At 33.1% G+C, this 18,644-nt stretch overlaps 1 protein-coding gene across 1 annotated transcript in view; it reads left to right on the top strand.

The window, feature by feature from the left end:
* The first annotated feature begins 1,432 nt into the window (after positions 1-1,432).
* Positions 1,433-18,644, top strand: part of LOC107048378 (LARGE xylosyl- and glucuronyltransferase 1) — a 30,534-nt gene continuing 13,322 nt past the window's right edge. Inside the window, exons 1-8 of the mRNA XM_015271525.1 lie at positions 1,433-1,763; positions 1,870-2,013; positions 4,228-4,340; positions 4,428-4,611; positions 6,514-7,061; positions 10,545-10,694; positions 10,799-11,101; positions 14,796-14,992. Coding sequence (XP_015127011.1) covers positions 1,751-1,763; positions 1,870-2,013; positions 4,228-4,340; positions 4,428-4,611; positions 6,514-7,061; positions 10,545-10,694; positions 10,799-11,101; positions 14,796-14,992 — 1,652 coding nt within the window. The 5' untranslated portion in view covers positions 1,433-1,750. The remainder of the gene's footprint in view (positions 1,764-1,869; positions 2,014-4,227; positions 4,341-4,427; positions 4,612-6,513; positions 7,062-10,544; positions 10,695-10,798; positions 11,102-14,795; positions 14,993-18,644) is intronic.

Here is an 18,644-nt window from a genome sequence, read left to right as displayed (position 1 = left end):
TTTAAAATGTTAAAAATAGTCCAGGGCCACCATTTTTAGAGCTACAGAGGTTTTTTTTTCAAAAAACGAATTCATAATTGTTATTGTTCACATTTTTCTCAAAAATTTTGAAAAAAAAACCTCTGCAGCTCAAAAATTGGAGGCCCTGGACTATTTTTAACATCTTAAGCGCCTGCGGAATAAACGAACAATAAACAATTATCTTTTTGCACTAATTATTCGTTTTTAGACATATATAATCGATCTTCAAAGCATGAGAAATCTCACTCGAAATATCCCACGACTTTTGAAACTCATAGTAATCTTCCTTTAAAGTAGTTAGCTCTACCCTAGCTTACGGTAAATTCAAAGATTATTGAAAACTGCAAAAAAATTGGAGAAAACTCGATTAGATTTGGAATTCTAATTTTTCTCAATTTAATTATCGTTTTGGTTTTTCAAAGAAGAAATGTTTAGAAAATCAAGATTTAATCCAGTGTCTTATGTGAAAATCAACATTCCCATTGTAATCAAAGATTAAAATCTGAATTTTTTTTCATTAGATGTGGAAAAATCAAGAATTTTTTTGACACCTCATAAAAAATAATCCACCGTGCACTTGCAAACTTGCAAACAAGTTTTATTATTTATTTATAAGAGGGAAATGTTTGAAAAAATATCAATATTTTGCGAAATTTAATTTAGATAATACTGACTGGGTACGAATTTTTTTTAATTTTTTCCATGCAATTTAGTTGAAAAATTTAAAAACTAAAAATATCCAAAAGTACAGCGTGGCCCGGCCGAAGGGTTTTCGTACATGATATTCGGATATTTCTATACGGATATTTTTTATAAAAATTATTTCTATACGATTTCTATAGGATTGATCCTATACGACCCACTGCGGCATGTAGAGAAACATTTCATATGGAGTTGCGACATTTCTCCACGTTTTTCTCTGGATCGTTTAGACATCTTTTGTATGAAAACAAAAATTTATGTAAAAATTTATGTATAGAAATAATTCGTATAGAAAATATTCGTATAGAAATATCCGAATATCATATACGGAAATCCTACAGAATTTCTACACGCAATCCGTATCGAAAATTTCTATACGATTTTTTCATACGTGTATGAACTTTCTACAATTGTATTTTATCCTGCAATTATTATTTTTTATTTATGAAACTACATCACTGACTCAAGAATGCAATGATGGAATCGATAAAGTAATTTCATAGAAATAAACTAATAATTATAGACGAAGACACAATTCAATAAATTCATATAGACACAGGGGTTTAGTTGCGTTTCCCCTTGAGAAAGTTTGTTCTTTTCACTTCACAGTGAAAAAAACTATCATATGTTTCTCCACTCCCACTCCCCAATTGTTGCTGCTCAATCGTCTGTGGAGGGGAGAGATGACACGTCGAGTGGAGAAGGCAACAGGCAGTTCAGATGAGTTAAAGAGGTTATGTTTCTATTCACAATTGAAATCAGTTGTGTTCACCATAGCTTCCGCATTTCTCAGTGGACAATCAGTGGATTCAGTGTCATCAGTTGAGCATACAATGCTCGAGTCTACATTGAATTAGAAAATACAAATGGAATAAAACAAACGAGTGCTCATTCGTTCCATTAGTTCCATTAAATTAACGAGGCAATTATAATTCGTCAATGTCATTTGATTACACCAAAGTTGTGAGGTTTATTGGAATGTGAAAAATGATGAGAGTGATCAAACAATAATATCGATGGAACTAATATGAATGGAAGAGGTAATACTGTGTAATTAAATTGACTAAATATTAATCTGTCACTTTGTTTGTTTAATCTACTTCATTGAAGTTTAATGGAATGTTGTAATTCTCGTTTATTATGCAGATATCCAGTCGAACTGTTTGTTACATGTTTTATCGAAAATAAACAGACATGTGTGGCGTATGGCAATGGCTCGATCATGGCTAAAGTGCTTCGTATTCCTCCTCACAGTATTAATTATCATCTGTTTTTATACTTTTTTTCGTGGTAAGTTGAAATTGAAATGAAGAATTTTATGAAGTCAAGGTGAATTTAATTGTCGACTGAGAATAGAGTGAATAAATTTCATCAGTTCAGCATGACGTTTTTCCGAACTAATTATTTGAGGGAGAAATGTCAGAAGGTGGTTCTTGCAAGTCATTCAATTTTGAACGAAAAACATCTTGTGACATTTTTTCGTTAAGGCTATTGTTATGCAGTTAAGGGTATCCAAGTATCTTTTATAGTTTGGCACAGACTACACTATAGATTCAACCATCTTCAATCATTAAATTTGTCACTTGAATTGCGTGAGAAAAATTTGAAAATAAAACACGAATATTCAGTGTTATTAAAATTACATTTTGCACATAATTGTAATTTTTTTTAACTCGTTATTTATAAATATATAATTGAAATTGATTAATCTGTTCGTTTTTTCAAGCATGGAATCGATTTCTGGCAAAATTCTGAATATGAATAAATTTCTTACTATTCCAAACAAATGATTTTTATGGTGGGAAAGTAATTGTTTATAAATTATTTGCGAAAAATGGTCATAACTTTCAAAAATTGCAATTTTTTAATTATTTCATCAAGCTTTCTTCAGAAGAAGAGTTTCAAATTTTTTTTTGTCAGATTTTTAAATGTTTTCTAACGGTTCGATATTGATATTTAAATTCAAATCTGCAAAGTTTGAATGATAAAATCATTGCAAAATGTCTGGAAACCAGGGGTCAAATGGGGCTTCAATGAAACCTCTGAAGTTCGACTGCAAAAGTAGAAAAGCATTTCACTGGAGAGAAAAAATAGTCAAAGTATTTGGATATACTTGAACAAAACAATCTTGTGATATTTTCTGATCAAGGCAGTTGTTATGAAATTAAGGATATCCAAGTATCTTTTACAGTTTGTTACAGGCTACACTATGGATTTTCAATCATCAAATTTCTCAATTAATTTGCGTGAAAAATTGAAAAAAGTAATGAATATTCAGCGTCATTAAAATTACATTTTGCACAGAATTGTGATTTTTTCAAACATTCATTGTTTATAGATAATTAATTTAAATTATTCAAATGTAAACCTGTCATAATGAATAAATTTGTTATGATTTCGAACAAATGATTTTTATGGTGGGTAATTGAAAATTACTCAAAATATTCTTCTAGATGGTAGAAAATCGAAAATTTTAACGCGTCATAAATAAAAATTGGATGAATAGAACTGGAGTTATTGAAAAAAACGAAAAAACAAAGAAAAAATCATGTCTCCGAAATTGCTGGGCTGTTAAAAAAATCTGAAAAAATTGAGAGATAATTTTTCTAGTCCCCCAATCGTAGAAAAAATCGAGATCAATTTTCAAGAAAGTGAGAGTCAGCCGTTGACTCATTCGACAATGAATACCTCATAAATAAAAAAAAACTTGTTCGATTATTTGGAAGTCACCTATTGAGACTATCCTATCAATTTTTATACTAAATATCACACAGACATTGCAATCAGTGATACAATTTCAAATAGAATTTTTTTTTCTTAAGTGAGGTTCCCTCCGGGAAAAAACGTTTCCTTTTTTCGAGGAAACATTGCTTGAACTAATATTTTTGGCATGATCTTTTCTCGGAAATCCCATTCTGCAGGTCAAAATTATCTCTGACCGTTCAAAAATTGGAATTTTCATTCTTTTGTAACTGATAATTCAACTTGAAAAAAATTACTAATGCATAAATTTTTAAAATAGTTTTGTGAATATGATCACCAATTTTCAGAATATTCTACATGACTACCTGCATCTGGATGAATTTGATTAGGATTATTTTGTCTAGAACATTTTTCACCATGAATAAATGGTAAATGATACTGATTTTTGAACTAGACTACATCTAATTACCATCAACATTGAATCACAAGTACACAGCTCATGATAGAGATAATTTGATACTGTACAAAAGAAGTGTTTTCTAGGTTGAAGGTCCTCGGGCAATGGCCATTCGTGAAAAAATATGTTTCTTGCAATAATTAACGTCAAAAGTTAAAGTTAGCTTGGCGGAAAGGGTTTAAGAACATTATTTTTAGATGAGTTTTCTTGTGTGAAATCTTATGGTGTAAAAATATCTCTTGATATTTTAGTCTAAATCAGATCATTTCCATAACGCAAAGGAAAATCACGAAATGGAAATCATTGTATACAGGCATAAATTTAATCAACTGCTTTATTCTCAGGACAAGCAGGCAAGTTGAAATCTCCAAATGTGATTACCATTATTACACCGAAAATACCAACCACTGACATCTTCGAATTCAATAAACCAGAAGTATTCAACGAAAACGCTCAAGTGAGTTTCATTTTCGCCTTTCGTTTATTTGCGGGTTGAAGGATATTTTGGTACATGTCGAATGATATGTTTGTTAAACTATTTCAGAAGAATTGTAATCCGCTAAATATTGCTCTGGTTTGCGCCGGATACAACGCCACTCAATCTCTAGCAACAGTAGTCAAGTCCATTATTTTTCATCGCTCACGACCGGTGCATTTTCATCTTCTAGTGGATGAAATATCCAGAAAAACCATAGAAACTTTATTTATTACCTGGGATTTGCCACAAGGTATTGATTTGAACGTTTATATCACGTGATCAGATTTTCTGTAGATGATCACAGAAGAATCCCCAAATATTCTTTACACTTATAGGAAGATGAATCGAATGCATCTCATTTTGATCTGAAAATGTCTTGAAAACTCACTAGCGCAGGGGTAAAGGGTTTTGGGATCTCCAAGTATCTTTTACAGTTTGGTACAGACCACACTATAGATTCAACCATTTTCAATCATCAAATTTGTCAATTAAATTGCGTGAGGAAAATTTGAAAAAAAATCATAAATATTCAGCGTCAATCAAACTACATTTTACATTGAATTATTATTTTTTTAAACATTCGTTGTTTATAAAGAAATAACTGAAATTGTTAAAATTTTCGGAAACCTTATTTTTTTAGGCGTTAAATCGATTTTTGGTAATTTCTTACGATTCCGAACAAATTATTTTTATGGTGGAAAATTTATTGTTTATAAATTATGTATCGAAAATGGTCATAATTTTCAACAATTGCAATTTTTGAATTATTTCGCCAATCTTCTTCGAAAAATACAATTTCTATTTTTTTTCAGATTTTGAAAATTTTTTCTAACTGTTTAGTATCGCCCAGTTTAAATAACATGTCTGGAAACTTAGGTTCGAACGAGGCTCAAAGGAAAGTTCTGATGTTTATCTACAAAATTAGAAAAGCGTTTCACTGGAGAACAAATAGCCAATATCTTATAGTTTGGCAGACCACACTACAAATTCAATTATTTTCAACCATCAAATTTGTCAATTAAATTGCGTAAGAAAAATTGAAAAAAAAACATGAATATTCAATGTCAATAAAATTACATTTTGCACATAATGATTAATTTTTTAAACATCCATTGTTTATAAATAAATAATTAAAATTGTTAAAATTTGCGGGAACTTTATTTTTTTAGGCATTGAATCGCTTTCTGGTACAATTTGAATATGAATAAATTTGTTACGATTCCGAACAAATGATTTTTATGGTGAAAAATTTATTATTTATAAATTATTTATAGAAAATGCTCGTCATTTTCAAAAATTGCATTTTTTAAATTATTATTCCATCAATCTTCCGCCAAAAATAAACTTTCTAATTTTTTTTCAAATGTTTAAAATAGTTTCGAACGGTTCGATATCGAGATTCCAATTCAGACCTGCAAAGTTTAAATAATAAAATCATTGTGAAATGTCCGAAGGCTTAAGGTGAAATTTCGTCTACAAAAGTAGAAAAGCATTTCACTGGAGAAAAAAAGTCAAAGTACTTGGATATTCTCAAGTCGACTAAGCTCTCATTTCAGTTTTCGAGCAATATCTCCGAATCTAAGGGAGATAACGAAATTTTGGTATTAACCGTTTTGTAGAGCGAATTGAGTGCTACAAAAAAAAGGTATCAAAAATTTCGCTATCTCTCTTCGATTCCGAGATATTCATTGAAAACTAGCCAATAGTCAGAATTGACTTAAACCGTTTCTGAACTAGAAGATACAAACAAAAATACGCATGAAAAATAAAAAAATTCAGTTCGAAAATGGAGTGCATTCGACAAGAATTTCGTCGTGGAAAATTCATAATTTAATGAAAAATCCATCAAAACTCTACGTTTTAGTCCAATAAATTCATAAAAATTGATAAATACTAATAAAAATCCGGAAAGTTCAATGTAAATATATTCTTTCATTTTCAATTGATAGAAAATTCAGAACAATTTGGTACTAAATATTCATCTTTCCATTCAAAATTTAAGTATGTCAGCAAATTCTTGTCTTCCAACTGTTCAAAATATGAAACTCCACCCTAAATCGAAATCAATTCTACTCTCCTGGAAATGACTACTAAGCTGTCCAAGAATTTCTACCATTGCGACTCACATTCAACTCTACTAATTCTTCTTCAGTGAATGTATCATTTTATCCAGCGGAGCCCTGGATACCAAAGGTATCATGGATCCCCAATAAGCACTACTCAGGTGTCTACGGTCTCTTAAAGCTCATTCTTCCCGAAGCACTGAGTGAGGATTACGTTCTAGTTCTTGATACAGACGTAACAGTTCTCACAGATCTCTCAAGTCTCTGGGACAGATTCAAGCAGTTCGACAGTCAACACATGCTGGGATTAGCTGAGAACCAGAGCGACTGGTACAAAAAAACTCTTGCATATGGACAAAGTCCTTGGCCAGCTGTGGGCAGGGGCTACAACACTGGGATTATGTTGATGAATCTCAGGGTTTTGAGGAGAAAAAAATTTCACGATTTGTGGGTGAATACGACGTACGAAGTGTTGAGGGATATTTCAAATTTTACTAGTTTAGCTGATCAAGATGTTATCAATGCTGTTATTAAAAAATACCCATATGTTGTTTACACATTGGACTGTGCGTGGAATGTGCAGTTGAGTGATCACACGTTGAGTGAACAGTGCTACAGGAATACTGAGAAGATAAAGGTATATTTATGATGATCAATATCGTCACATGCACGAAAAAATTCAATGGAAAAACCTATCGAATTCGTTAGAAAATTCTATTGAATTTCTATCAAACTTTCTATTAGTTTTTGACTGATTCTATTGAAATATTCTGTAGAAAACACTTAGTAGAAAAAGTCAACAGAATTCGATTTTTCTATATAACTTATTCTTTTCATATATTTTTTATAGAATTTGCTCGACTTAAATTTTCCAAGTTTTTTTTCATTCTATTTTTATTTTCTTCTCATCAAGAAAATCAAACGAAAAAACTCAGAAAATTTGAGCCGAGGAAATTCTATAGAAAATATCTCAATAGAATAAGTTATACAGAAAAATTTAATTCTATTGATTTTTTCTACTGATTATTTTCTATTGAACATTTCAATAGAATTTTGTAACGAATTCGATAGGTTTTTCTATTAAATTTTTTCGTCCGTGCGATGTCGAATTTATTGCCACTGATCCATTTTCCCCGTTACCCTCAAGAGCCTCAAATGATTTTCAGGGATTATCAATTGAAAATTTACCGAAATAGTAGCTCTAAACGAATTCTTCTAATGCAAAGAGCATTCATTGTAATTTAAGAAAGGTCGGGCGATATTGGGGAAATAATTACAACGTATTATTACTATGGCAATTTATTCAACGTCGTAATTATTTCTCCAATATCCCCTGGCCCTTCTTAAATTCATTAATATTAATCATGGAGATGAGGACATCTAATATCATTCATTACTCTCCATTTGACAGTAAGAGTCGTCGCCATCGAGGAGTTGGAAATATTTTTAATTTAAGGCCCGGGTGTACTATCTTTTGAACGTTATCTCGAGGTTTTTTTTATCTTTCGTCCTCTGAAATTGTCAATTAAGTCCTGCATCATGCAGAAGTTTTGAAAAATTATGAATGAATAATCAAAAAAAAGTTAAAAAAATTCTTAATTTTTTCAAAGAGAATGTTTAATTTATATTCAGAATAAGTTGAATAACAAGAAATTGAAAAATGTATCTGATTTACGCTGACAAACGGCGGCCTGTCACCCAATATCATGCAGGGGGAAGACTGATTTCGTAAATCTTTTCCTACACTGCACAGAGACATTTATTATGGAAAAGGCTCTTTGAAAAAAGTTGTAATATTTCGGAGAATTTATTAATCACATTTTGATCACATAAAAATGGCAGATGATTAAATACCACTGTTTCGAAAATTAAGATACCCAGCTGTCACTTCTCATGAGGAGTTAGTGTTTTGTTATCCACCATGGAAAATGACAGCTAATAGATAATTTGCCACAACGAATCAGATATTTGTAATTTCCACTTTTTTCAACTCAATCTGAATCTCAATTAAAAACGCTCTTTGAAAAATTTAAAAATTTTTTCTATTTTGTTTTTATCATTCTATTATAATTTTTGGGAATTTCTACATAATCTACCACTCAATTGACAATTTTGGATTACGAAAGATGAAAAAAATTCAGATAACATTCGAAAGATAGTACACCCGGGCCTTAAAGCCCGGATTTCCTTTGGAACGTTATCTCGATTGTGTTTCCATCTTTATAATCTAAAATATTTCACAATTTCCACTGGATTTTACATCATGTAGGTGTCCCTAAAAATTATGATTGCACAATCAAAAAAATAGAAAAAAACTAGACATTTTCAAAGAGCATTTTTAATAAAGATCAGGAAATAAATCCGACAGAGAGGAAATTTTAAATGGATATATCATGGCAGCTAACGATCTGACAGGTTTTGTCTACTGAGACAAATGACGACTGAATAGCCATTAGATACTGTAAATTATTATTTTGCAATTTCCTCCCTATTGGATTTATTCCCTAATATTATTCAAAAACGCTCTTTGAAAATGTTCAGCTTTTTTTCAACGTTTTTTTTTGATTGTACAATCATAATTTTTGAAGACTCCAGGGCTATGTAAAACTGAATGGCGATTGAAGTACATTTCAGATTATCAAAATAAAAAAAAACGAAAATATCACTTTTGAAAGATAATACACGCGGCCCTTAATTATGATGAGGCCAGGATCTTGTAAAATGTGGCAATCACTGGGCTACTCACTTTTTTTACCCATGTTCTAATTTCTGCCAATCGTATTAAAGAGAAACCTAATCTGTCAGCAGCTTTGATTCAATATTTCGACGTGCCCGGAAAAAAAAGCATATCTCGACAGAATAATGTAAAATGTTCCATCTCGAAAATGAAATTTGAAAAGATCTAAGTCAATATTCTGGTTCTAAAAGGTCTAACTGAATATCTCTCTCAAGAAAGCAGTATCTCAGATGAAATTTGGAAAAACATTACTCAGGCGAATCCTCACTAAAAATTGAAATTGCTACTGTTTTAACAACTATATTGATTTAATAGGGAACTTGCATGAATTTTTTATAATTTTTAAATCTCGAATTTTGGCCTTAAATGATTAATTTTTCATTTCTAATAAACATTAGAAATATTTCTCGTTAATGAATAATTCGTTGTTGAAATTTGAAGATTTAAAACGCTTTGGAATGGCTAGTGACATTGTCCAGTTTGACAACTTACTGAATGTCTAGTGCCTGAATTATACCCTTTTAAATTTCAGCTGAGGTAGTGATTTCTTGTAGGAGAAAAGAAATTAGATCTTTTCAAATTCAAATTTCGAGGTGGAGATTTTTTAATTATTCTCCCGAGATATGTATTTTCTTTCAAGATACGTCGATTTATCCAATTGAGGCTCAATGAATATTCTGGAATTTTTGACGTGCCGCCCTCAATTCTAAAACGCCCCCTAAGCTTTGTTTTTTTCTATAAGAATAACGGAAAATTTCACATTTTCATGGAAAATTCAAATCTATTTCGCCCTCCCCTGTGATCACGTTGCCTATAGAAATTCTATAGGATTTCCGTATATGATATTCGGATATTTCTATACGAATACTTTCTATACGAATTATTTCTATACATTTTTGTTTTCATACGAAAGATGTCTAAACGCTCCAGAAAAAAATGTAGAGAAATGTCGCAACTCCATACGAAATGTTTTAATACATGTGGCAGTGGGTCGTATAGGATCAAACCTATAGAAATTGCATAGAAATAATTTGTATAAAAAATATCCGTATAGAAATATCCGCATATCATATACGAAAATCCTATAGAAATTCTATACGCAATTCGTATAGAAAATTTCTATACGATTTTTTCGTACGTGATGCACTACAAATTTTATAATAATGAGAAATTACTGAGTAAATGGACTATTTTTGACAGAGATTTTTCGTTTTTTATTCACATTATACAATTGTGCAATTATTCTTATGGGAAAATATCGGAGAGCATTCCTTGCAGGGAATTCTGCGATTTATAAAAAGTTCTCCAACATTTTTTTCAAATTAATCATCCTCTGAATAACAGCGCAATTAACAATAGAGAATTAAATTCCATTGAATGCAGATTCTCCACTGGAATTCTCCCCGGAAACAGGAAGTCAGGAACAAACACTCTAGTGATTTCAACCGAATGCACCGAGTTTTCCTCGAAATGGACGGAAATTTACTTCGTCGAAGATTGTTTTATTGCCATCAGGTTGAAATACCTACTTACGTGAGTTCATTTCCTCTCTATCAAACACAAATAGTTTCGTCAATGAAGCAACCGCCAGCTGTCCTGCAAATGTTCGATCTCTTTCATAATATGATTTTCCAAAGGTAAATCACACAGACTCTTGTGGAAAATTCACGATGGCTTCGACAATCGTTTACAGAACACATCTATTTTTCCTCGAATATGAATACAACATTTACTCGAATACGGATATCGCCTTAGTTACTCAATGCAGCGCTGATAGAATCAGTCTGCTGGATGAATTGTGCAAACGTTGGCCAGGAACAATCAGTATTGCTGTGTACCTAACTGATGCTGAACTCCAGTATTTTCTCGATTTTATTGGAAACTCCGATACATTGAGGGGGAGAAAAAATATCGCTTATCATATCGTCTACAAAGAGGGGGTGAGTGAATTTTGTTCCAATATCATTTTTTATATTTTTTCCTTCCGAATGGAAGCCTTGTATTTGACCGATTTTTAAATTTTCTAATTTTGATTGCAAATGGTATAGAATGTTATGAAACGTGACGAGAGGATGTTTTTAGGGTCATGTCTGCGTGTATGTATCCGACAATTTGGGTTTTTGGGGATCAATTTTTAGAAAATTCAACATAACTAGGATGAAATTTGTAGATAAAAATCTGAAATTTTGGCTCATTGTAGCTATTGTTGAGCTCAACTTTGGCGCGCTATTTCAGCTCGATTGGTCCAGTAGTTCCTGAGATATAACAACTTGTTTAAATTTCGTTTTTCCTCACTATCTTAAAAACTACTGCACCTATTTCAAAATTTGTTTTCAAAACACTCGTATCGGCGGCCTTCATGTAGGCCAATTAGAATATATAGACTCTTTAATACACAGTTTGGACATATTGCCGTTTTTCCGTTTTTTATGAAAAAAACTTGTACGCACGATAACTTGAGAAAAAAAGGAGATAGCAAGTTGAAATTTGGTATGGTTCTAACTCTTATAATACTAAAGGTTGATATTTTCGATGAGCGCAATCGCCCGAGCGATTCCTGAGATATGCAACTACTACTTGACCGACTTCAATTTTTTTTCAAAATACTCGTCTCAGCAGTCACTATCTGGATCAATCAGAATATATATGTATATCCGATCATACAAAGTTTTCGAAATATTCCCGTTTTTCGTTTTTAAAATTGTTTCAGTTTTCTACGCACGATAATTTGAGAATAAATGGCGATAGCAAGTTGAAATTTGGTATGATTATAACTCTTACAAGACGGAAGGTTGGTATTTTGGATAGGCGCAACCGGCCGAACAGTTTCGGAGATATTTAACCTTTTGTATAAATCTTTTCCATTAAAAGGTTGAATATTTTCCTGTAGACACTCGGTAGCATGTGGTTACGATGCCTGTCACAAGGATAGGAAATTGCTACGGATCCATTCGGAAGCTTACTACCATAATGAAATTGGTAGAAATGAAAAAAATAAAGAGACTAATAACGCAAAATGTAACGGTTACATGCCTTTTGTCGGATAAGCTCGAACCCCTGCTTGTTTTTAGTATAACTTCCGAAAAAACTCATTAAAAAATGTGAAAAAAATTATATGTCTCACTGATTTTATCTAAAAGCATAATCTACTGTTTGCAACCACCGTCGAAGCCACTGATTAGAGAAAATTTCTTTTTATCTTAACTGGAAATAGTCAATGCGGCGTCGTGCTGCGGCGCGACGGATCGTGTCGCGGACATCTTTCACACAGCGTTCCCACACTTGTGGCTGCCGGGAGATCAAAAGAGTGGAAAGACCTTCGCGTAATTCCACTCTCCAAATGGATTGTAGCAACGGATCGCTCAGATTGTCATTACGGCGCTGCGCCGCGATGGGAGTAACCACGTCGGGCAGTTCCACGCGAGTAAGAAAGAGTTTATTTGATTGTTTGCAATTATCTGTCCGGAAACTTATATTTTTTAATGTCGCAAAAAGACTAGAGAGTATAACACACGAAGTCATATACGGTTATGTGTACGAGAAAATGCTTCAAAGCCTATGGAAGATGGGAGAATACAGCTCTTATGGACGCAATGTGTTAAATTTCATTTTTTCAAAAATCGTTTTCTCGAAAAAATGTTGCGAAACAAAGATTGATAAGGCGCCTAAAAAATGCTCTTGGCCAATTCTATGATCTCTGAAGAGGATTTCCCTTAGAAAAAAATTGCTCGAACTACTTGGATATCCTTAATTGTGCATTTATCTCGATGTGCGGAGGGGTAATGGTCAGGGTACGAAGGGACACTGCCGTAAAATAAGACGTAAAGATACGAGAGGTAGACTGAGCGTGACGATCAGGTTACAGTTCGTTTCCTATTCCTTTATTCACGAGGCGGCACTCTGGCAATTTTGAATATCCGGTAAATGAAGAAGGAAGAAGGAGGGAACAGAAAAAAATTAAATAGGAAGAAATTTAAACGAATTTTGTTGATTGTACATTCATTTCGAAAAGCAACTCTATGTAGCCGGCAATGGCAGTGTCAGAGGCACTTGGACGATTTTAAACGTGAAAATGAAAAACGTTGTTTCTCGTTAATTTACGGGGCGAAATCGATTGCCACCATCGTTTTCATTTTTCTCACTTTTTAACGTGACCCATATATTAAAAGTTGCTAAATTCGTCCACTACTCTAACGAAGACTGACATTTCATCGCGGTATATATCTTAAGAAAATATCACCCAAAAGTTCATACACGGAGAAAAAAATTCCAGAATTTTTCTGGAGAAATTCAGGCAACAATTACCATGCCGCTTGGTAAAGTGGGTTCAATTGTCTAGCACAAGAAAAATTTCACTGACTCGATGTTATGAAAAACATCAACCTGCGGTTTCAGTGGGTCGGTGGTATGTGAGAGAGGAGGCGAGAGGAGGCGACGGAATAAATCGTCTGGCCACGTTAGGGCTCAACAATATACCTACATTTGAGAGCAGCATACCTACATTTGAGAAAGAGAAATTACTCAATTTCATCGATTCATCCCCTAGTAGAAATTTCATCGCGCCGAAACGTCGCGGCGTAAGTTGGCGCGCGACATTGCCTTTCGCGGCGATGTACCTCAAAAAGCTACGCAGCAGGGTCGCTGAGACAGGGTTGCGTGAGGTTTATGCGGGGTGTACCTATCTGTGTCCGCCCTAACCTCAAATCCCGTCAATTGAGAATTCACAATCTTCAGATTATGTGTATTAATTCAAATAAATTATTGAAGGATTAACGATTTGTTAATAAATAATAATCTCTCGCAACTAATTGATGATGGTTAATATCGATAAAATGAGTACGGCAGCGCACTCTGCGCGTGAATGTCGCTGCCACAGCCAATGTCGCAGGGCCACTCACAATTTTTACTAGGGTCAGCGAACAATTGCAGAAAAACTTTCTTATATCCATACATACACACACAGTCTAAAAATTGCGGGTTCGGACTTTCTGGATTATAATGGGTCGATATAACACAAAAAGTCCGAAACTTAAATCTGAACAATTACAAGGCTTCGGAAGCAAAAAATCTGTTTTCTAGGAATATACTAGAATAAACGTGGTAATTATTTCTCAAATATCCCTTAACCCTCTCGTGACGAATGGCGATGAGATGAATGGAGATGTGATGTCATCATGAAGATGAGAATAATTATCGATTGATTTGACCGTTTTCCACGCATGAAAAAATCGTATAGAAATTTTCTATACGGATTGCGTATAGAATTTCTATAGGATTTTCGTATATGATATTCGGATATTTCTATACGGATATTGTTTATACAAATTATTTCTATACAATTTTTATAGATGTGATCCTATACGACCTACTGCCACATGTATAGAAACATTTCGTATCGAGTTGCGTTCGTACGAAAACAAAAATTTATGTAAAAATTTATGTATCGAAATAATTCGTATAGAAAATATTCGTATGGAAATATCCGAATATCATATACGGAAATCCTATAGCATTCCTATACGCAATCTGTATAGAAAATTTCTATACGATTTTTTCATACAAGTCGTCACGTCTCACCACTTCAGTAATTGGCAATTGAAAATTTGATTATTTTTTCATCCCTTTATCTTCCAGGAGTATTATCCTGTTAATTACCTGAGAAACATCGCAATATCCCAGGTCTCAACGCCGTACATATTCCAGATAGACGTGGATTTTCTCCCTCAAGTGAATCTTTACGAGAATCTGATGTCGTATATTGTGAAATTAAATCTCACTGGCACGGATAAAACGGCTCTGATAGTTCCGGCGTTTGAGACCCAGCGTTACAGGTAATTAAGAAAACATGATGGATTACCCTAGTTTTTTTTTTATTTTGGAAATTAATTATAAAAGTTTGCGAATATTGTTTCGAAATGTACAACGATTCCATGAGAATTAATTTCGAAATACATCGGAAACTATTAGATTGTAAGAATGATATTGGAAAACCTCTTTAGTAGCTGTTGGAGTTAAAACAAAATTTGGCCATATTTTCAGGAATCTAGAATTACAGAGATAAGTAATGTGAAAAACTACCGAAAGAAGAAGACTTCGATATTTTGATTACAGATTGATCTTCTTCATAGTTCGCAAATATTTTTACAGAAAGTTTTTTTTCTCTCTCAAAGAAATTCTTCTCAAATCTCTTCCTTTCTAAAATGTACACTGAGAGGAAGAAAAATATTGCCTGAAACAAGACTTGTTTGAACCAAAAAAAAAATCGTGAGTTAAACATTACCCAAAAAACAGAAAATCTAGTGCTGACCATTTGAATACTGTCCTGAGATGGGAAAATGATCTTGAAAAATAGATTTACTTGATCTAAAAAATTGTTATTTTCTGTGCAAACAAGAAATTCCATTTCTAGCTCTACCTATTTGTTATTTATCATTTATTTATTTATTGAAGACCTACCGTTGAAGTCACTTATAAGGTCAAATCATATTACATAATACTCGTATACAATAAATATACACATATTTACAAGACAATTCCAGGCTAAAGAAGATGGACATTATAGCATTAGATTATAACGTGGCTTACATATTTCACAGGGATTTAACAAAATCATACGGCTTGTTAGTAATTGTAGATATCGGAAACGTTAATAAATCAAAGGAATCATCACAATATTCGACAAGTTTGTTCACAAAACTGCATGCATAATAATGTGGTGAAATTACACCGCTTTTCGAATCAGTTTCGAATCAATTTCACGAGGTAAAAGATCGCTCTTAATTTTTTTTGTCAATCCCGCCGTAAGGCAACGCTTCACGCATCCGTGAATCACTGCCTAGAGCTGTTATGACAAAAAATATTGTTCGTCGCACGGCCTAAAATAGTATATTTCGATACGAATGAGACGGAATTTTCACGAGTGTGAAGTTGACGACCCGAGGCGAAGCCGAGGGCTGCCAATCACACAAGCTGAAAATTCCCGCCTCACATGTGTCGAGCAATATTTTTTGACAGTGATGGTACGTTCAGTGAGTGGCCGAACTGTGCCTTTTTCGTTTACAAGTAAACGAAAAGGCACTTTTCGGCACGAGGTGAACGTAGCAGCAGTCCCAAAAAAGATATTTTTATCCTGAAAAGCCAAATATTCGAAAAAAATATATTTTTATCCTTGAGCCAAATATTCGTTGTTGAAAGCAGAACAATTATTCATGTTTGAGACTTTCAAATTCGAACCAGTCATTTTTTTTTGGTAATATTTAACTAACGATTTTGTTGGTCCAAACAAAACTTGTTTGAGAACTTATTAGTTTTTCTCTCAGTGTACAGCTCTTATGGACACAATGTGTTAGATTTCATTTTTCAAAAATCGTTATCTCGAAAAAATGTTCGGAAGCTGAGGTTGATATTGCGCCTAAAAAATACTTTTGGTCTATTTTATACATTCCGAAGAGGATTTCATTCAGAAAAAATTGCCTGAACTACTTGGATATCCTTAACCCTAGTTGGTCACCATAGGAGGGAAACGCCGCAGAAGGTCGATTTTTTTTTCTTACCATTGACTGGCTGAGCGGAGAAATCCTAAAAAATTGGAATGCGTCAATTAAAGTGTCTAGCAAATTATAATATTTTTTAAAATTATTTATATCAACAATTCCTGAAGAAAAAAATTATTTCTAACAGACGGGCAATTTTTTCCCATGTTAAATGAAATTGCCCGTTGTGCGACGTTGCCGAAGTCTCGCTAAACGCGCCTGGGCAGTATAGAGTGAATTCGGCAACGCTCGGGCCGAAATAACACGGCGGCAATTCCCTGGGGAGCTGACCAAGTCGCAAGTTCTCATATGGTGACCAAACTAGGGTTAACCCTAGTCTGGTCACCAAACGCGGCCCTGCGACTCTGGTCGTTATTTAGATAGCGTTGCCGAATTCACTCTACACACTGATAGAACGGATTAGTTATTGTTAACGAATAGATTTTGGTTGGAGGTTAGGGTCTATTCAGTCTCACCAAATGTTCATTCGTTAATAGTTAACGAATGTATATTTGAGGAGCCTTGTTTGACTCGACTTTCGCCATTCAAGTGAACCATTCGTTAACTATTAACGAATATTCATTTGGTCATATTCAACTCTACCATTCGTTAATAGTTAACGAATCTCGTTTGGAATAAATGAATCATTTTATCAGTGTACTGACCGGGTGAGTTTAGCGAGGTTCCGGAAACGTCGCGTGATGGACAATTTCATTTAACATAGGAAAAAATAATTCATCTATTCGAAATAATTTATTTTCTTTAGGAATTTCGGGAAATATGTTCTTCTAAAAACTATTATAATTCTTTAGACACTTCAATTCAGTAGCAAAGTGGTAAAACGGTTCAAGTCAATTTTTACTATTCGTCAGTTTTCAATGAATATCTCGGCATCTAAGGCAGGTAGTAAAATTGTTGTTATAACCTTTTCTGCAGAGTACATTGAGAGCTGCAAAAAATATATGTTGGAGATTGAGGCTAATATTAGGGCGGATTGGGGGGAAGTGTTATGAAAAGGGTGAAATTAAAGACACGCGGATTACGAAAAATCACGTGTGTGTACTTTATTAGTGACGCAAGCCACGCGTCTTGAGTTCAGGGATACACGAATTACTGTCGGTGTCAAAAGTAGAGACCACTCGAAATAAACGTCTATAACTCAGTGAAAAAAAATCGTAAAAATATGAGACCAAATACACTATGTAATATAAGTATTTCGCTTGCCCAATACGGAGTTTCAAGTTTTTATTTTGATTAGTTTATTTATAATCGCTGTGAGAAGCCGAAAAACCCCCCGATTTTCAGGGTCCGTAAAAGTCGGCAAACTTTGAACCGCTAGCAAACGTACGAAATTTTTTTTCTTTAAACCGTCAATTTTTTCAGTGATTTGTAGAGATGTGAAATTACCGGTAATTTTATTTTCGATAAAATTTCAGTAAAATTACCGTAATTTTACGGTATTGTTACGTAATGGTCAAATAAACTTTTAGTTTGATGCAAAATTACCGTAACACTTTTTTCCGGTAAAATTACCGTAATTTACCGTAATTTACATCTATATAGATGCTTTTGAATTTATTCTCTACATAAAAAATATGTTATGCTTTCTAGAAATTATCAATATTCCCAAAAATGAAGTAATATGTAATATGCTTCAGATTTTGCAATGGACTCATTATTTGGGAACACAAATCAATATTTGGTTAAACACTTCCTATTTATTCAACTTTTCTCAAGTACAATGTATCTTCACAAGAATACAAACAATAGTAATAATTTTAGAGTTTTTTTAATCAAACTTTTTAATCAGACTTCTTTCTTTCTTCAATAATAATGATAATAACTCTATATGTTTTAGTTAAATATCCTCTGTTCTTTGATAACATTATTTATAATATTATTCTTCTTGACTGACTAAAATGCCCGCCAAAACAGAGGAAAGAAGGCGTAT

Source organism: Diachasma alloeum, unplaced genomic scaffold (genome assembly GCF_001412515.2).
Source record: "Diachasma alloeum isolate Michigan unplaced genomic scaffold, Dall2.0 Dall_scaffold_00188, whole genome shotgun sequence".
NCBI classification, from domain to species: Eukaryota; Metazoa; Arthropoda; class Insecta; order Hymenoptera; family Braconidae; genus Diachasma; species Diachasma alloeum.
Note: the sequence above shows the minus strand (reverse complement) of the source record. Positions and strands in the feature narration are given on the sequence as shown.